This window comes from Solea solea, chromosome 13 (assembly GCF_958295425.1).
Source record: "Solea solea chromosome 13, fSolSol10.1, whole genome shotgun sequence".
NCBI classification, from domain to species: Eukaryota; Metazoa; Chordata; class Actinopteri; order Pleuronectiformes; family Soleidae; genus Solea; species Solea solea.
In genome coordinates this window covers 9,500,817-9,521,257 of record NC_081146.1, presented here as the reverse complement: position 1 = coordinate 9,521,257, position 20,441 = coordinate 9,500,817, and the positions used below count along the sequence as shown (strand labels likewise).

General features: G+C 41.9%; 2 protein-coding genes across 2 annotated transcripts; one reads left to right on the top strand and one right to left on the bottom strand.

Moving 5' to 3' along the window:
* The first annotated feature begins 1,689 nt into the window (after positions 1–1,689).
* Positions 1,690–6,392, top strand: glipr2l (GLI pathogenesis-related 2, like). Its single transcript, XM_058647877.1, has 5 exons — positions 1,690–2,046; positions 3,153–3,261; positions 4,550–4,653; positions 5,048–5,125; positions 5,781–6,392. Exons 1-5 carry the CDS (start codon positions 2,034–2,036, stop codon positions 5,942–5,944), a joined length of 468 nt encoding a protein of 155 aa, XP_058503860.1. The 5' UTR covers positions 1,690–2,033; the 3' UTR covers positions 5,945–6,392.
* A 646-nt stretch (positions 6,393–7,038) lies between these two features.
* Positions 7,039–20,289, bottom strand: nacad (NAC alpha domain containing). The gene is made up of 10 exons (XM_058647999.1): positions 19,862–20,289; positions 16,265–16,551; positions 10,792–16,177; positions 10,388–10,615; positions 9,617–9,708; positions 8,990–9,058; positions 8,044–8,190; positions 7,816–7,950; positions 7,562–7,684; positions 7,039–7,168 (listed from the first exon to the last, which is right to left on the bottom strand). The coding sequence occupies exons 1-10, from the start codon at positions 19,944–19,946 to the stop codon at positions 7,154–7,156; spliced, it is 6,567 nt and encodes a 2,188-aa protein (XP_058503982.1). The 5' UTR covers positions 19,947–20,289; the 3' UTR covers positions 7,039–7,153.
* Positions 20,290–20,441: the final 152 nt, after the last annotated feature.

The window sequence follows — 20,441 nt, the reverse complement described above, 5'->3', positions numbered from 1 at the left end:
TTAGCATGAATTAAGACGTATGGATGTGAAGTCGCAGTGTCTCGAGATCACTATGTAAATGCCTTCTTCCAGCTGTCTAGTCCCATCACTCTGCAGATGGTAGGAGGAGACAAGGAAGAAATCAATTTGCTGAGATTGCACTTTCCAGCTAATGAGAAATCAAGTAGCTTGACTTTTCACATGAATCCCATCATGTCCACTCACATTATTAAAGCAAGATGTCATTAGTTGCACTCTGTGTGACTGAGAGTTCAACCACCACTTTGTTCTGTGTTACTAGTCCCATCTTGTGGCAAAATAAGTCATTACATTTGAAAGGACCAAATAGCCGCCCACTATAAGGCTATGAATTCATTTCGTCTTTTATTATCATAGTTTCTAATATTATTTAAATCAGGATTCTTGAATTACCTGTGATCTCACACCTCTGTGATCTCACAGCGGTTAAAAGAAGACGCATGGACATATGGCTGTAGTGAACAAAGACAGAGGATGGCACTAATATATGCCTATTTAAAATATACATGAATATTTCATGTCCAGAACGTTCATGTATATATGTATGTAGGTCAATGGGCTGATGATGAAGTGATCACGCCTCAGAATCTATTTATACATTTGGTTGGCCAATAATGGTGACCACAATGTTTGTTACTGAGTAACAATATAAAATGTTTTCTTTTCTTTTTTCTCTCTCTTTGATGCACTGTGTTGCCAGGAAAAATGTAGGGACAAGGATTGATCACTTTCACAGAACGCGATGCTGCACTGTTTGCCAGGACGGAGATGCTGACTTGACTTTGTACATAGAAGCAGTTAAGGTATGAAGAGTTGGAAAATTATTACATTAAATCTCTACATAATGTTAAGATTTCTAAAGTAAGTATTGCGGCAAAATTGTACATCACTCTTGTTTGATTCGCAATATTTGTTTGTTTTAATCTTTGTTTTTGCCTTTCCTTGATCCTTTTTCATACTTTATGAATCCCTTAGGGAAATTCTGTGTCTGCATTTAACCCATCCTTCCTTGAATTAGGAGCAGTGGGCAGCCACTGAGCGGCGCCAGGGTGCCCGGGAGCAATGGGGGTTGGGTACCTTGCTCAGGGGTACCTGGTGGGGACTCAAACGGGCAACCTCTCTGGTTACAAACCAACTTGGCCATGGCTTCCCCCTCATCTCATATGATCTAAATTGATTATGGCAAAGTTTGCTTTCCTTATTTCCAAATAAAGTTTTGATTTGTATTTATATGTTGATACTTTGTTTAAATATGCTGTAACAATCTGGTTTAAATCAGCATATTGTTATTATTGTTGTTTCAAACACATAAATTCAACTAAAATAGGCTCCTCTGCCGGTCATGAGTGTGATCTGCAGCCTATGCAACCAGAGACCTCTCACAGAGTTTGCACCTGAAAGTCTGAGTGGCACTGTATTTATAGCACAGAGCTGCATAGACTGTGAAAAAGTCAGTGTTCCAGTCAAAACTGCTGCCTATATATCCATATATGGTGTGTAGGAATGTGTGTCACAGAGATGATGTCACCAACGACTGTGGGGTTCGAGGGTTGATGGTTGAGGGTTGAAGGCGGGAGCTGCCTTCTCATTTGTAGGGAGTCATGACAGAGTGGGTGTGACGCTCCGTCTGCATGTGGAACATCCAGATAGTAAGAGGGGTGTGGCTACAAGATAGACAGTCAGGTCATATTAAATGTAAGTGAAACAAAGCCAGAGTAAGAGGCTTCTTTCAACACGATTTCTTCACCCAAAAGAAAAAAGAAAAAAAGGTTAAGAGGAACTTTGCACAACAGTTTAAGGTGGAATTGAAGACACTGGAGGAAAAGCCCTGCAGAGGCATGAGCAGCTGTTGCAGAGGATCAGTCATACATACACAGCACTAAGAGGGGTTGACGTGGAGAGAGGGAGACAAGGAGGAGAGAAAGAGAGGCAGAAACAGGAACCAAGACAGAGGAGAGGCTGCTCTCGTTCAGACTTGTTACTGATCACATTGAAAGGCTTCCTGTGTCAGCACCATGGGGAAGTCAGGTAAGTGGAAACAGCACCCAGAGGACTTTAACCTCAGTTTCGCCTGAATGGGAACTCTTTCTGATCAGTAAAACTGTGTGTATGTGTGTATCTTTTCTAACATTCAAACTGACCATGTCAGGACCAGTAGTTCTCTGGGGAACACAAACCTGGTCCTGATGAGTCAGAATCTCATTTCATTTCTGAGGAAGTGGTTAAGTTCAGGGCTATGATTTGAAGTGTGGTTAGGTTGACGTTAGAGTTCAGTTAAGGTTAGCGATAAACACTTTGTTAAGGTTGTCCAAATAAATAGGAGTTAATTCAGTTGTGCAAACCTGTGTGTCTGTGTGTCCAATTGGTGTCTTTGAACCTGTTGGATCAGATCTGGATGCTCCCAAACTGTCTGCCAGATGGCAGGAGCGCAAACAAACTTAGTAGGCCTAACCTTAACCACAGCTTGCATATATTGGCTTTAACTTTATCATATGAACTACTTTTTAACCTTATCCAGGGCCTCAGAAAATGAGTTTCTGCTTCATTAGGACCAGTGTTCGGTCTCCATGAAGAATAATGGCCCTCACAAAGTCACTGTTTGCACCCGAAAAGGTCCAAAGTAGCAGTGTTTACATCAACTTGTATAAGGGTTGTATTTATGAGCTTTGGGGCTGTTGGGGAAAAAGCGCAGAGAAAATAAACAGAACAAATCAAACTTGTTTTTTTCTGCTTCAACTATTATACAGTACTTCTTATTGCAATTGAAGCTGTTTCTAATATTTGTTTCTACTCCAGAATCTTTGTTAAGAGTCGTCTTGTTGCATGCTGAGCATTTGTGTTGTTTCTGTGTTTGCATTTGAATGTGCCTATTGTGAGTAAGCACTCAAGAGATTGAATGTCTAATGAAAAGGCCAGTGAGTGATAGGCACCAGGGAGAGGGGGGGGTGATGGGGATGACGTTTTCGCCTCTGCCTCCATCATCTGTCATGGTGTTAGCACTCAGTAGCTGAGGCCTGTCAGTCTGTGGGCGTACTCTGCAGTCACATGAGTCCTTATGTTGTATCATCATGTCACATTTCTGGCTGTGTGACCTCTCTGTCTCTGTCTCTGTCTCTGCCGTCTGTGTCTCTCAGCCTCAAAGCAGTTTGCTCAGGAGGTTCAGCGGTGCCATAATGAATACAGAAGGAAGCACCAGGCTCCTCCACTGAAGCTGAGCAACAAGTTGAGCAGAGAGGCTGCCCGGTGGGTGACTGCACACACAGATTCAATTAGAAACCTAATTAGTAGGAAGTACACATACTAGATATTGTCAAACTGCTCTGGGTAACAGCGACGGCTCCAGTCTTGCCTGTCAACTGCAATGACTATTAAAAAAAAACACAACAATATTGTGAGCCCACGGTTTGTTTTTACTGTGATTATAGTTGACAATTCCTCCCACAGTCACTGCTGCTGTGCCGCATTGACATTTCACTCAAATGAAGTTTTAATGGAACTTAATTTCCAGACTCTCTGTATCATTAACTCCAAATAAACTCAGAGAGGTTATTGAAATGCTGCACACGTGTAGTCATATTCAGGAGGGTTAGAGATGTACACTTCCTCAAACAAGTGGGATCACGCGAGAGCAACAATAAAGATAAAAGCTATTTAATCTCTAGATTTATGATACTTGATAGGAAATGTACACTACAGAGCACACGATTGTGGAAAACAAATATTTACTTTTCAGCTGATTTTACTTGATGAAAAAGAAAAGACATTAAGCTCCATGAACATTAGAGGAAACAAAAATATCTGCACCTCTGTTAATATGTTGTGCAATATCTGAGTCAGGAAATGATCTACAAATCAGAGTGGAGCTCATTTCACTTCATACTGGAGAAAAGCTAACACACCATTTGCTCATTTACAGCTTCATGACGTGGGAATAATTTTCATATTTCAAATAGAAGTATAGAGTAGAATTAGATGATGAGTCCAACACAATAAGAAGCAAAACTGATTGGATTTTTCATTCTTAAGAGTTGAACAGGTTTGTGGTTACAAAGTAAGGTCTCAGCCTCGAAGGCCTAACTTTGTAGTTAAGATAACGTAGGTTGTGACTTGGTGCAGTGCAAATAAAACTGATTTCATAGCTTCAGTAGTAGCTGCTGCTGTGTAGAGAGTTTCCTTGCATGGGAGGACTTCAACTTACCACTAGACCAAGATGCTGAGCGCCATCCCTGTAGTACACACTGTAAAATAGAGAAATGGAAATGTATGGACATTATTTACGATTTATGCTATAAACATCACATCACAGGCAACTTCTGGGTGTACTAGTTTCTGTGTCTAAAGTGTAGTTCATTAGCGTAAACCTTGGAGGTACTGTTTATCTTTAGGGTGGAGGGCTGAACATTGCTGTAAGCTTTTAAAAAAAGGCTTCTGGGATGGCCATGGATCAACAGAACGGAGCTGTTATCCATGTGTGCATGTACATACTCTGTATATTCAGGGTTGTTTTGTTGTTTTTTGTCTGTTTTCATAGTTATGCTGAAAGTCTAGCCAGCACGCGGATCCTGAAACACAGTGTGGAGTCCAGTAGAGGGAGCTGTGGAGAGAACTTGGCTTGGGCATCCTATGACCAATCAGGTGCATACATACAATACATACACTACATGAATGTTTATATGTATATGCTCATGCTTTTACTCAAACTGCTGGTTGGAGCTGAAGAGTTGATCTCTTTGGTTCTCTACAGTAATTCGATGGAGCTGTGTTGACTTTCCCACCATGCAAGTGAACAGCTGGGATTTATTTCCTGGCTCCTCTGTGACACCATGAGTCACAGCAGAAATATGTCAGTACAACACTGTGTGATTCATAAAACGTCCTCCTGAAGGCTGCAGCGGGCGAAGCGTACAGAGGAGCACGTAAACATGTGTCACAGAGGGGATATGGTGTGGTGTCCTCAATCACTGGTGTCACATGGCAACACATGACTGTCATGATTCTGACTGTCCTTTTTTATGCTGTGCTCGTGCAGGGAAGGACGTGGTTGACCGCTGGTATGATGAAGTGAAACAGTACAATTTCAATCGTCCTGGATTCTCCTCTGGTACCGGTAAGATTCAAATAAGAATCTGTCTATCTGTCTCACAAAATTTGGCTCATAGTATTTGGATAAACTTACATGTTAGATATGAAGACATTTAACACTTATTTGATTAGTACATTTCTGTTTCTGTATTAGATATTTACACTTTGAATTACAAACTTGTCTCTCTCTCTCTCATTTCTTCTTCTGCCTGTTCTTATCTCAGTGTAATAGTTTGTTTTTCCTCCTTCACTTATCACACATTATATCTCTTGGAAATGGCTGGTTTAGCTATTTTTAAAACAAGAAATGGCATTGAATAAGTGATAATTTGCCATCTTATACAAAAAGTTTGGTAAAAAACTGGACTAAATGGAGAAACGCGGGGTAAATCTCCTGTATGTTACAATCCCAGTCTTCCCATAATTTGTCAAGATCATTTCAAAACCCTCCGACTGCAACGTGCATGAATGTGTTTAACACGGTCTCATGAAGCAGATCATCCTTTCAGTGATTCACACCGATTAATATAAAGTAAGCTGAAAAGGAAAACACAGAGAGGTTTGAGACTGCAAGATTCAAAATTCCATCATGTATAAATATTTAAAGGAACTTACGTCTGTGAGCACTCATCTCCGACTAACTGTTTCTTTCTGCACTTCCACCACTTTTTTTTTTACAGGCCATTTTACAGCCATGGTGTGGAAGAGCAGTAAAGAGCTGGGTGTTGGTAAGGCCACCGCATCAGATGGTTCGTCCTTTGTTGTAGCAAGATACTCCCCAGCTGGAAATATCACCAACCAGGGACACTTTGAAAACAATGTTCTTCCTGCTAAAACCACTTAAGATGTTTCAACTTGGCTCAAGACCAAATGCATTTATTCCTTTCTTCCAAGAGTGATGTTATCTGCCTGCACCGCTGTGTTAGGAGAATACTCAGGAGAGCATCAGTTCATACCTTGTTGATAACTATACGACCTGCATTGTCAAATATGTAAAATATTAAATCCTCCATTTGGCATTTGTAAAGGGTAAATGTATTATAGTGTGTTTAAAATGTTACTAAAGTGCCTTTATTCAACATAGCTAACAAGTCCAGTGGCCACGTGGATGTTATAGGCTTGATACTACAAGTAATTCAGACTTAATACACTTAAATTTACATGCAGAGTTGTTGCTTGTAATTTGAAGATGACGACTTTGTGTTTTTGACACTACTTGTCAGAACTGTTTCTTTCCATACATTTGTTTTGTATTCTAATAATTTTGTAAAGTAAAGTTGATGGATCATCAAGGGGCGTATTTGTCATCCGTCCATGCATGCTAGTCTTATCAGTATTATATGTGAGAAACAACCTAATTCACTTTCAATTTGGAAAAAAAGAAGTTTGAGCCTGAACTGAAGTAATGAGCATGTTTTGCATCACTAATATTAAAATGCTGTCAAATTGTGAGAGCAGCATAATTCTCTTGCATTTAAAGACCAGTGCAGTAGTGTTGAAATATTTCTTAAATATCTGCAGATTGTCTCTGCAAAACAAAACAATTATGACGTAATCAAGTAATGTGTCATGGTAATCTTAACAGTGCAGTGAATTTGCAATGTTTGAGAGCTTGATCAGCAAGTCATGACAAGCTTCTTGCAATAAATGCCCAAGCTGTCACAGTATAAATTATAACTACATTACCATTTCACATGTATTTAGTTTTGGCCAAAGATGGAAAGATAAATATGTATCTGTTTCTCAGCTGTAAAGTCTACGCTGTCCCATGGTGGACAGCAAGGGAATTGCAGGTGGGCTCCAGGGAGGGATGTTAAAATCTTAATTTTGCCAAATTGATTGGAACTGGGGGAAATAAATCTAAACTAAAAGACATTAAATATGTTAAATAAAAAAATGTCACTTTTCATGAATATTAATCTTCTAGCGCAGTCAAAATCCACGTTGGAACAAACTTTATTTAGCAGATAATGAGGATGCAACATACAGTAGCAGCGATACAGAAGAATCAGTGGCATTTAGGCTGGAAGAAGAGGGAAGAATTGTTCTCCACTCACATGGTCAGCTCCTGTAAGGAAAAAGCAAAGGACATCAATGAGAGGGTGATGCATGATGAATGGAGGAAGAGACAAAGGATTCAAGAAAATTTAAATTAAAATCTATAGGCCTAAACATGATAGACAAAGTTATGGCTGTGTTTTCTTTATTACACTGGAAAATTAACCAATGCCTTCACTATTCCAAAATGTCTCTCTGTGAGATGTGTTGCTGCCACCTAGTGGACATAAAGAACTACAGAGTGACCAGGGTGAAATTGTCCTCTGCTCATTCTGCACCCCAACCCCTTTCATTGCACTCCCCACTTGCTGACTGTGACTCATTTTTTTCACCAGCTGCACTCCTTCTACATTTGTCCCCTGCTGTTCTGTCCTTCCACCCTCCCCTCTGTCCCCCTCCTCACCATGATAGCATTCACAATGTCATTCTTGTTGTGTTTCAGTGCACGGACAGCTTTGGCTCGAGACACGTTGGCCTGTGCCATCACAAGCTCGATGTCTCTCTGCTCAAGACCTCCCTCATCCACCTGATGTATGAGAGGCAAGAACAAGAGACAGAGAGAAAGAGATTATGGATAGGGTTATTGACAGAGAGAGGCCGAATGAAGTATTTTATTACTGTCCTGAAATGAGTGTGATGAGCAACATGTTACAGTACCTCCTCTTCCTCCTCTTCACTCTCCTCCTTGATGGTGAGGCTGGGTGGGACCGGTGGGGCCAAGGGAGAAGAGGACACGGGCATCTTGAATTTCTCTGCAGCTGCTTTGTGAGCCTGCTGAGATAGGTCCTCAATCTGAGAGGAGAGAGGAGGAGACATGAGTCATGAGTCATGAGTCATGAGACATGAGTGTGAGAGAGGGAGAGAGAGAGAGAGAGAAATACTTACTTTTGCCTCTCCGAATACAATATAAATGTCTGATGCGGGGCTTTTGAACACATCAGGTCTGCTGATGACGAACAGGATGCTCTTGGACTTCCTAATAGTAATTCTGGTCACACCATGGACTGGCTTAAGACCCAGTTTAGACATGGCCTGCATACACATACACCAGCAGGGACAGTGAGAAAAAAAAAAAGACAAAATAGGACAGATTCATTGCTGCTATCATAAAACACTTCTCATACTTGTTCCAGACTGTCACAGGTACTGTAGGTCAACATGCTGCACAGGACATATGTTACCACTCATAACAGTCACACTGACTCTTAACCCCTGACTCAGAGGTTAAGAAATGACCAGCAACTTATGTACAAATTTGTTAAAATAGTGAGTGTAGAAGGAGGACAAGTTATTGGCATATAATTGCAATAACACAGGGGGAAATAAAGGGAAGTGAAATGTGTTTATTGAAGGATGAGTATGTAAAAAAGTTTCCCTAAAAAAAAAAGAAGTGTAGTAATCTGTGTCAATCATCTATAATGAGACAGAAATTAGTGGTGTAGTATTTATCTTAAGAGGTGCTAAGAGCAACGTTTGTTTATATTCTCTAGCCAATAACAGTGAGTTGGACAGGACACTGATGTTTACAGCTGGGTAGGTATATCAGAAACAGTGGTGATGGCAGACACAGCACCTACAGTAAGCAGTGTAAGTTTAGTGAGGCTAAATGCTGAGCCGACAAAAGTGGTTCCAAAAGCAGAACAAATCTGGAGTTGGCCTTCATGCACTGGCGAGCACTGAAGCAGCGGACAGGCATGAAGGGAGATCCAGAGATGGTAGTAAATGTTGCCTCCTGGAGGACAAAATCTACAGTCACATGCAAAAGTATACTTGTGCTGTGAGTTCACTGACTGATTGACAGTCATTATTCTTAAACAGCTTGTAGTCTGACCTTGCGAGCTTTCTTCTCACTGCGGCTCTGTTTTGGTCTGTTCAGCCCTTCATCTGCAGAGGAGAGAGACTGATGGGGAAAAAAAATGAAGCTCAGTTACTTTATTATTTTATAGTAATTATTTTTATTGTATCATTTTATTTCTGCTGAATAGGCATTTTCTAATGAGCTGTTGGCTTATCTTGTTGATATCACCAAAAGATAAAAGTGGGATGAATATTCAAAGTATGTATATGTATATGTATATATATATATATATATATATATATATATATATATATATATGTATATGTATATATATATATATGTATATGTACTGTATAGCTATTTTGTAGTTGCCAGATTATTTTCTATGGCACACAAGAAGAAATGTGTTTTATATACATAGTAGACATATTTAGAATAAGTCACTATACTCAATTTAAAGAGCAATACCAAAAGGTTCTTTAAACCTTTTCAAATAAAAAATGAAATCTCGCCAGTTATTGTTGTGTGAGCAAATAGTTTCATCATAATGGTGAAATTACTGTGTGAAGATTTAAGGTCTGCTATAATGTACAATATGTTAGAGATTTTAAACGTTTTACAAATAATTGTTTCCTGCCAGAGTATTACCGGCCGACTCACCTGATGCTCTGATGGTCTCAGCGGCTCTGGCTCCTCCAGCTCAGGCACCGACCCCTCACTCTCAGACTCATTACAGGAAGCCAAGATGGAGCCTGTACAGGCACACGTTCAGTACGTGTTAGTGAATTATATCATAAGCTTAGTACTATCAAAACTAATAAATGTGGTCAAAGAAATGAGCCATTTTCAATAGTCTATCTCATTAGAGCATTAGTGATTAAGAGTATTCATTATAAAACCCAAACACTTTTCTAATCAACACCAAAATTAGCCTACGGAAAATCAATGTAATTATATATATTCCATTTGAATTGACGCTAATTGCCATGATTGGTATTGGTAGAAAAGTATGAAGTATACGATGCTTTGCAAAAGTCTTAGATCAATGCTATTATAACCATACAGTATAATTATTTCTGAATAACACATCCAGAAAATACAGGAAACTTACTACCAAATACAAGAAACTGACCTACCATTACACATGAACAATGGCATGACACTGAGTCTCTTTAACCTGGAGTGGAAACCCTAAATTTTAGTGTTTGTCCTACTATTTCATATCAGAAATTATCTGCTGTGAAAAGGTTTATTCAAGACACGCTTGAGTCTTACGTACACATGTTGTATGAGTTTACCAGGCATAAAAACAGCAAAGACTGTTGAAGTGCTCTGTATATGAATTCAAACACATTTACATGTGTAAAAACAGAATGCAAAATAATTTTTGGGCGATCCAATTCTCTGTTCCAGATCAGTGAAACGACTCACAATTGTTTTTGAAGGATATGTCGATCTCTTGGGGAATCTTGTGGCTGTGGTTGCTGGTACACCCAGACGGTTTGTCGGCCATCTGTTGAGCAGAGAAAGGCTGTATTTCCCGTTGACTGGATGGACCAGACTCATTTCCTGCAACTCCTCTGGGCTGGGATCTGTGACCACGTCCAGGCAGTCCATCATCATCCTTGTTATCTGTATCCTCCTCAGTTAAACTGGGACCTACAAGAGGACACATTAATTGATCAAATTGTATTAGGAGACAACAGCTCTTGATCCAGCAAACCAGGGAAACATATCGACCATTTCTCTTTTCAATAATGTCCCGATGGTAAAAAATTATTTGTGTTGTGATGTGCTGTGATATCAATCTTACAAGCCATATTTTTTGTACTCACCTCTGTACTTGTCTTGAGAGCTCCATGTACAACCTTTCTTGGTTTGTTTATGTGATTGGTTATTGAGATTAGGCAAAGAATGTGAATAGGTTTGAGACTGGAGACAAGATCCGGGGTCTCGAACACCTGCTGAATCACGAGTCCCAGAAGAAGATGATTCCTGGGTTGGTTGTGACAAGCTTGATGGCAGAGCTGCAGAGGATGAGTTTGTAGAGACACTTGTGTCAGACTTGGCTGATGAAGAAAGGACAACTGGAACCTCTTGGAGATTGATGTTGGCATTGGGGGCTGGTTGTGTTGTTACGGAGGTCGAGCAAAGCGAACTAGCGTGACTCATGGACAGTGAAGACTGTCGCTGGGCTGAAAGGACGGGCTGGGATTCCTGTACAGGTGTGGAAAGATCTTCCTCTGGCTCTGTTGAGCCACATGGTAGAGGGGAGGAGGAGAAATCTGGAGATGCTGAAGAATGAGATGGACGCAGAGAGCCTGATAAAGTATTCTCAGTAAGGAGGCTGTGGTCAGCAACAGTGTTGTTGTCATTAATGTCTACCGTTAGTCCCCTCTGATTATCCGATAGTGGTCTGTTATCAAGCACTTCTTGTTTCTGTTGTAATTCTTGGTTCAGTGCCACCACAATATTGAGGTTGTCTATGGTAGGTGAAGTTGATTTGCAGTATTCATAGCTTGTTCTTTTGACATCAGGACTTACACTATTACCCCCCTGCATCACTGAACTAGACTCTGCTGTGTCTGTCTTTTGCTGATGGTCCAACGATGAAGTTTTGTCATTTGCCTTTTGATTAGACCCAGCTTTAGGGTTTTCTGTGACCCCCTTTGGCCATCCACCTGCTGTGGTACTTAATGAATCATCATTCTTTGGATCATCAATAGATTCAGAGCTAGAGTCTCCATGGCTGCCTCTCTGGGACACTCTGTGTTTCTTCTGCTTCCCTCTTCTCCCTTTTTTAACAGCAGTGGGTTTATCTGTGCAAGGACCCCCCTTAGGGGTGTGACATGAAAAGTGCTCCAGGTTTTTCTGTACAGGAGATGTTTTTCTTTCCTTTTTCTTTTCCTTATCCTTCTCTTCACCTCTCTTCATCCCTTCTTCTTTAATTTCTTCTTCCTCCCCCGCTGCCCCTGAGCTACAAACAACACACTGTTGCCCTGTGAAGTCATCATTGACAAGATCATCAGTGACATTGTCCTTTTTTTGAAACTCAGTCTGAGGCTTTAAAATCTGCAGTTCTGACAGAGAGCCAGTATTCTCCACTTTGTCTTGACTAGTGCCACTCGGCTTGGCTTGATTTGCTTTACATTTAGGAGTAAAGGAGCCAAAGGATCCATGTAGCAAAGAAAAGGCTTGATTGCTCTCTGAAGTGATTGTCTGACACAACTGAGTATGACATGTTGATGAACTTAATGAGCTGAAATGGTTTGTTGCTGCTGGGTTCATGTGAGTTTCAATTGAGACTGAGATGTTACAGGCATCTTTCTTTGGGAATGCTGCCTGTATTGTGTCTGATGTTTGGTTTAAGGAACTGTCTATTGATTTTTGCTCTGGGTCATTCATTTTTTCAGAAACCTGAGGTGGCATCTCTTCAAGTGGAATATTAGAAGCAGACTCTCTAACACTGACACTCACATTTTGGGGTCTCACTTCCTCTGATAGAGCATTCAAACTTCCAGACATGGTTTCTTCCAAGGAATCAAAAGCCGGGTCATTGTTACTGTTCCAAGTGTCTTGTATTTTTGTTTCTGTGTTATCGCCATCATTGTCTGTATTTAGATTACTGACATTGTCTTCTGGAAATCTGGAGCTTCCATCTTCCCCCCCTCCTGCTTCTGAGATCTCCTCAATAGATTTCCAACTGCCAAGGTTGGACTCAAAAGCAACTTCTTCTAATTCTTCTAATTCTTCATCCGTCATCCGGTTCCTTTTTCCACATACAGTGTTGTTTTCTTCCACATCAGCAACAGAACCCAGATCATTATCATAGTTTTTATACTCCTCACTGCTTGTATTAGGAGCCACTGCCAACTGTGTGCCTTGGCTGCCTGTGTCACACACGAGGACACTCTTTGCCTCCGTCTCTAACCTCTTCTCCAAAGACTGTCCTGTTCCGATGACTCTGAACTCATCCCCTGAACCTAATCCTAGACCTAACCCTGTCCCCATCATGCCATCACACCACATCCCTGATGCAGGAGCCATCTCCCTCTTGGAGTGTGTTTCTGAGTTTTCCCTTTTGGGTGAAATGGCAATGGGGGTGTGCAGAGAGCCAACAGCTCCCAGAGCCCCCTCATCAGTACTAAGGGTGTTTTCCCTCAGGTTCTCCTGGGCAGAGTCAACAGGGAAGTGTTCAGGGGTCAGGGCCAGGTTGTCAGCAACTTCTGAGATGACAGAAACAGGTATATTACTAGGATTGGGGGAAGGTTCTTTCGGGCAAGACAGAAGGAGAACACCTTTATTCAAGTCATTGGTGACAGTGGCCATATTAAGAGAGGGAGTAGAATCTGTATTTCTGCCCTGTGCACTCACAGACTCAGATGAGGCATTCTGATTCTTCTGTTCTAGCTCGTCAGAATCCATGTGAGTACCAGGCCTGCATATGGCCTCTGCCCCTCTGGATACACCTACTTTATTGGAGAAGGACTTTGATAACACAAGTCTTGTTGCTCCAACAGTCCTTTGGCTTTCTGGCTGATGATGACGAGGCTTGATGAGCAATTTGAAAGAGTCCCTTTCTGGTTCTCTGTGGGATTTCCCCCTTGAATTATTGTTGCTTTGCTTCAAATCTATATCTTCCATCTGGGGACTTTCCTGAACCAAATTTTCCAAAAGAGCTGAACAGTTAGGATCTGTGTCCTCCTGTGTTGAAGGGGCAGAAAGAGTTGAGAGGGGGGATTTCAGAGCAGGGTCAGGAGGAGCATTAATCACAACAGGGGTGGGGGTAAAATCAACATGAGGGCTGTTGTTAGACTCCATGAGAGTGCTGAAAGAATCAGAGATATTCATTACTTCACAATCCCTCTTATCAGAGTTAGAAGATTCTGGTTGGCAAGACATTGCTCCTGAAGTGCAAGATAATTCCTGGTGATCCACCAATTTGCCTGGGTTCACTTTGGTGTGCAAAAATTCTAGAGGTTCTATTTCACTGGCAGCATCTAATTCAGGGTCTGACTGGGCTTCACAATGCTTTGGTTCTTCCAGAGGTTTGGGTGTTATAATGGTGTCCATGGGGAAGACAGCAATGGTTTCAGAAAGACAGGTGACTTTGGAATTAATCATTATTTTTTCTGTGCTTAGTTGAAAATGCAATTGTTCAGTTGGACCTGTTTCAGTGGTAGACCCCTGTTCAGATTGTATCTGAGCATCAGTGGGAGTCAATCCATCCTCTGATGTGGGTTCAAGTGACTGTGCATGCCTCTCAGTGCTGTATAGACGTTCATCTTCCTCCCCATTATAGGAGGCAGAATCTAAGGAGTCGTCTGTATCATCTTGAAAACAGAAGGATTCATCCAAGCCCTCATTGATAGATGTCTCTGAAAGTGAATGAAGGAATGATGCCGAGCTGTCCTCATCTGAAGGATCCTCTACTGCTCTGCTATCACACTCCTTCTCTTCTTTTTCTCCATCCACTTCCTCATCTTCCACCACTTTCACCTCCACTTTAGCTTCCTCACCTGCCTCATCGTGGTCTTCACTACCATCATCTTCATTATTCCCATCATTGCCATCTCCATCAGCAGCACTGTTAACATTGCAATCCCCATCATCATAATCATAATCATCATCCTCTTCTTCATCATCATCGTCATCATCGTCATCTTCAACATCCGCCTCCTCCTCTCCTGCTGCATATGCATCAACACCCTGTCCTTCATCTCTGTCATGAACTTTGTCATTAACTTCATCATCGTCCTCTGTGGGAAATAGAGTGATTTCCATTGAATCAGCCTTAAAGATGAGGCTAGTGTGGAGGGGAAAGGAGATGAGGGAGGCTGGGATCATCCTTTCTTCCTCTGGAATATCATCAGGACAAGCTGCCTGGGAGAATATGAAAGAACCGGGGCCCAGCCTATCAAATGCTCCAGGACAGAAAGCTTCAAGTGGGGTGAGAGGTGAGTCAGGGCCAAAACTAGATGAGGCCATGGTTATGTCATTCAAAGATAGTTGTGGGTGGTCATCCATCTGTCCATAAGGTTCCTCTGATAAACATGCATCTAGTTGCAGTTTCAGTCCGGTCTGCATTGGTCTAGAGTACTCTAATTTCCCTGAACCAGCCTCTTCAAGTGGACAAAGTGAACTTTCAGACTCTCCTCCATCCTCCTGGGAGTCACTGCTACGGCTGCTACTGCTCCTTAGAGGGGATGTATTTTCAGTCACCCAGCACGGACGACAACTTTCTCTAGTAATCTGAACTTCTTCACCTTTTACAGCTTCTTCCTCCTCAAGGATCACTGTCCCTGTTATACCTGTCCATGAATTTGTGACACATCTGTTAGGACGGTACAGGCAGAAGTCCCCAGCCCTCTCTTCCTCCCGTTCTGATGCCACTTGTCCCTTTTCTTCTCCAACTTCATCTCCAATTTCTGATAAGGAGCTCACAAAGCAAGCAGGGGCCTCCTGTGCTTCCTCTGTGAGGAGTAGATTGGGAGACGTGGAGGGAGAAGTGGAAGATGTATAAGATGAGGTCCAGCTGCCTCCCTCTGCTGTGATATAAGAGCCAGAGGGAGAGGTCAGAGGGGAACAGAGGTCCTCGCTGTCTGACGGAGAGCCAGGTGAGAGTGGGCAGGCTGGTGAGCCAGGATATGAATGATGTTTAAGATGAGAAGAGTGGGGAGCCATCTTGATTGGGGTAGAAGGGGCAGTATAATACAGGTCGGGGTCAAGAGATGATGGCATACCCACTCGTAGAGGGTCAACAGCATAGGCTGGTTCAGAAAAGGACAAAGCAACTGGACAGGCCAGCTCAGAAAAAGAGAGTGAAGGCACTTCATTTTGAGAGAAGGTTTGACCCTCTTCCTGGTTATCTGTCATAGTGGCATCAGTTGTGACAGGCTCTGGGGAGGATGAGGGTATCGGGGGCTTGTGAGAAGGGGAGCATTGTTTGGACGGGGGTGGCTGCACAGGTTCCTTTTGTTGGTCTTGCTGTTTCTGAAGGCTTTGGACTCTGCTTTCTTCTTTGCTTTCCAACTGACACTCTTTTGACTGTGCCTGAGGATCTGATAAGACTGGCGGAGCTGGCAAAGGGATAGTCTGACCACTTGGTTTCTCTTTCTGTATTTCTGTTGTTTTGAGCAGTGTCTCTTGACCCATCACCACCCTTGCATCAATGGTTTGTGGCTCTTGGTAGTCACTCTCCACCTCAGAACCAGTCAGGACCTGGGAATAGTACAAACAAAATATGTTTAATACATATAGTATCACATCTTTGGTAAATTGCAAATTATTCTCACACATATAACAAACCTTGATTCTCTCCATTTTATAGGAGACATGACGGCTACATGGTCCATGGCCACCTAACTTTCCAGACAATCTCTGCCTGGTTGTGTTGCGATGGTCAGAGCCTTCAGGTTGAGGTCTTGTAGTACCAGAGGAGCTGGGTGCTGCTTGAAATAGTCGTGGACCAAATGGCAAGGTGCATGCTGGGAGTAGCTTCTGAGGAGTACTGGGAGACGGGCTGGAACCACTATCACTAGGCGAAGAGCCACTGTCACTAGGAGTGGAGTCAGTAGATGGATGCCTTGTCATATCTGAAAACAAGAAAATATCTGTAAAATAGAGCTGAAACGATTAATCAATTATTATCAACATCTATTTTGATAATCAGTTTTAAGCTTTTTTCATGATTAAAACAAGATTTCTGATTGTTTAAGCTTCTTAAATGTGCATATTTTCTTCATTTCTTTGCTCTGGATAACAAAGAAATCATTAAAACTCAATCATTTTGGTTTGTGGACAAAACAAGACCTTTGAGAACATCATTTCCAGGTTTGACGAACACTGATCAACATTTTTTAAGGTTTTCTGATATTTTATGGACCAAACGTTCATTAATTGATTAATCAAGAACATAATCGACAGATTAATCGATTATGAAAATAATAGTTAGTTGCAGCTCTACTGTAAAACAACAGTTGAAATAGCAGGTAAAGGAGCAGTTACAAACATTTTAAATAAGGGTGACAGAAGGGTAGTTTTAATAAGGATTTAACACAATATTAGGAATATTTGTATATTATACAAAGAGTGATAGAGAAACTGAGGGGATGCTGATATTACCAACATGCACAATTGGCCAGAGGCAACAGTTACTGTTCTTGAATTACAGTGTTCTCTGTCTTCTTGTCTTTCTAGACTATGCCATCATCTTCTTAACTGTCACCAGGAATCAAAAGTGACAAGTAAAATGAATGCTATTGGGTCAGGGATGCATTGAGGAGGTGGTCATCAAACAGATGTAGAAAATGAAAGTTGACTGTATTCTTCATTTGTTTCACTTTCACATTTCTTAAATAATTATGTATGTTGGATAGCTTACACAACCCTGTATATTTTCTGATAGACTGAAATGTCCCTTTAGAGGACATGATGTAACCATGTTTTCTCTGGGGCTATGACAGACTTGGAAGGAACAGAACCTTCATTTTCTCTCTTAACTGGGCCATCGCTACAGTGACCTCAGTCCACATGCTGATTGGCCATTATAACACACAAGGGGCTGAGCTTGGTGCCAGCCACAAATACACACACACACTCTCTCTTTCACACTCACACACTCACACACACACATGCGCGCGCACACACACACACGCGCGCGCACACACACACAATCTGTTCTGCACCCATGATTTAGTCTCACTGCTTCCGGATTTCTCTCTAAATCTTTCCCTTTTAATCCTCTCCTCAGTCTTACGATGTGAAAATGCATACAGCTGGCCCTCCTTGTTTCACTTTTAGCTATATGTCTGCTTTGCTCAGCTTTCATTTTGCTTTGGGGTTTGTTTTTTTTCTCTCTCTCTCTCTCTCTGCAAGAAGTATAACTCCTTTGCTTCTACCTCCCTCGCTGTCCATCTGCCTTGCCTGGGATGATGCTGGATGCAAACATCAGCACTAAGCAGCTCTGCCTGATCACTGCCCCAACAACAAGCAATAGCTGTGTTTGTACTGTATGTGCTGAGTCATGCCTCTAAGACTAAAACCCATCACTAATCAGAGATGTTCAGTTAAGCACACACATCTCCTTTATATGTACATATACATATACATATACATATACTGTATATATATATATATATATACATATATATACACACAGATATATATGATGTATATAGTACAGTCCCATATGATTGGAATGGTTATTTACAATGTGTTTCCCTCTTTTTGGGGGGATGATAAAAAGGTCCCTTCATCGACTGACAGAAAACAAAGCAAAGCATACATTAAATGATCTTATTCTTATATACAATGAAAACAAATGTAATAAGTGCATAATGTTTTTCCTAGGCCTCTAAATGAATAGTGATAATGTGAAATATCATTATATGTTTGTTAGCATACAGTAAATATCAGTCTCTGGGCAACTGGCCCATCCTTAGAGTCTCCTCTGGGGGGAACACAGTGAAACTGAGCACCAGGCTTTCTGTAGCACGAGTAGGCCGCAGTAAGCTGAGCAGACTGGAGCTGCGTCACAGAGGCTGCAGCGCTGTCAGTCCCAACAGGGAGCCTCTATTTCAGCTGCTGCTCAGACTGACTCATTCTGAAGAGATACCAAACACTCGCATATGCTTCTTTGTCTTTCTCCATCTGTCCTTCCTCTCGTTATTAATGATCACTTCTCTAACCTCTCATTTTGTAACACTGACGATGCCAGAGTACAAGTTGTGGCCACAAATTCTCCCTTGTACCTCCTCTGCCAAGATTCAGGTCAGGAAAGCTTAAAATAATTTCAAGCCTAAGAATGGATCAGGGCAGTGATGAATTTAAAGCAATACTAAACTCAGCTTCCAGCAGAAAGGACACAGGAGCATTCTTAATAACAGGTTAATCCATCATAACTGTCAGGGTTGTACAACAACATTCACTCTCCTCATGAAAACTATAGTATAGTATAACTATAGTATACAGTGTTAACACAATTATACGTAAATATAATTACAAGTAAATGTAATAAGCCTTCTCAATATCTCATCAGCACTAGTGTAACCTAACCTCCTGACTCCCATTTCCTCCTCTTTTGTTTTGTGCTGAATGACTTGCTTCACAATTTGACAACTTCAGAGAAACAGCAGCAACATGAGCAAAAGCACTGAGCACTGTGAGCACATTTTAAAACACATAAGACTGAAGCATTTGATCCTGTACAATTGTGTTGGTGTGCTCTGCCATGCTGCTGTGTCATGTTCCTGCTGAGGCTGGGGGAAGGGAGGAGCCACTCTGCTGATGGAGGGATGTGGATGTGGATGCAGATGCATATCGGGCAGTAGTGGGGCTAAAGATTAGGCAGGAATATGGGGGAGAAGCCTAGTGTTAGAGGAAAGGGACAGGGTGGGAGGGCTGGTGCTTTAACAACTGAACAAATAATTTGCTGCATTTTAAATGGGAGATTTCTTTTGGTAATTGCAGTGCGGTGGGAGTTAACAGCTTTGGGGAGGAGGCATTAGGGAGGCTGCTAATATCAGAAGCTGGAGGTGGAAACAACATGTAATTTAAGGATGATGGTGATATGCTGCCAAATTACAGCATTGCATATTATATTGAATCATCGGGTTTGAACTGACACTTTATCCAGAGCAGAATGTGTTTGTCTGACAGTTTTTCTTTCATTTTCATTGGCCTAGAAGTTACTACATATGTACAGACCAGCTGTATCAATATACATGTATCCTTCATGCCTACCCCTTTCTCCCCTCCTGCCCCAAACAATTAAACACAAGCTATTGTACTACACAAGTTCATTCTCCTTTCACAGTCATTCCCCAATTTCTGTCTTTAATCACATCAGTCTGCTCAATTCTCCCTTCTCCATGCCCCGTTCTCCCCCAACCGCAGATGTCTTACCTGGTCCAGGGAGCCCCGTCTCCTCAGCTCCCTGCTCCGGATGCTTGTCAGTGGGGACAGATCTGTGAGTGCTTTCCCCCGGCATGCTTCCCGATTGCTCCCTTTGGCTGTGATGCAACAACAAACCAGAAGAGAAAAGGTGAACAGGAAGAGGGAGAGTGAGAGAGAAAACAAAAAAAGGGGAAGGGATGGGGGGGAGCCTGAATGCTCAGCGACCTGACATTCAGAGCTTCCCTGCAGCACGTGCCTGTCTATGTGTTTGTATTAGAGGCAGAATGAGACAAGAGATAGAAGAGGAAAGGATGGGAGTGTATGCTAGTCTATCTCTGTGGTGCAGCAATGATGCTGCTGTTGTGGGCGTGTTTTTACAGCCTCATGATCCAGTGTCTCTCTCTCTCTCTCTCTCTGTGTGAGTGTGTGTGTGTAAAATGTGAGAGAGAGCTGCAGTATTCTCTCTTGATGCCCAATTTCTGCTTCCTTCCCTCCCTCCCTGTATCTCTCTCTCCCCTCCGTCAGCCCCACCTCCTCCTCTCCCAAGCAATGACTGGATCTTGGGAAATGATGTCAGCAGTTTTCTAAA

What these genes read in the sequence shown, in the direction of transcription:
- glipr2l (XM_058647877.1), top strand. An exon ending in TTGAGCAGAGAGGCTGCCCG is followed by an intron (nt 3,262 to 4,549) that starts GTGGGTGACTGC and finishes CTGTTTTCATAG; the next exon opens with TTATGCTGAAAGTCTAGCCA. An exon ending in GGCATCCTATGACCAATCAG is followed by an intron (nt 4,654 to 5,047) that starts GTGCATACATAC and finishes GTGCTCGTGCAG; the next exon opens with GGAAGGACGTGGTTGACCGC.
- nacad (XM_058647999.1), bottom strand. Translation starts at nt 19,946, where the DNA reads ATGCCGGGGGAAAGCACTCACAGATCTGTCCCCACTGACAAGCATCCG. An exon ending in CTCTCAAGACAAGTACAGAG is followed by an intron (nt 10,616 to 10,791) that starts GTGAGTACAAAA and finishes GTCCTCTTGTAG; the next exon opens with GTCCCAGTTTAACTGAGGAG. An exon ending in GTGAAGAGGAGGAAGAGGAG is followed by an intron (nt 7,685 to 7,815) that starts GTACTGTAACAT and finishes CTCATACATCAG; the next exon opens with GTGGATGAGGGAGGTCTTGA.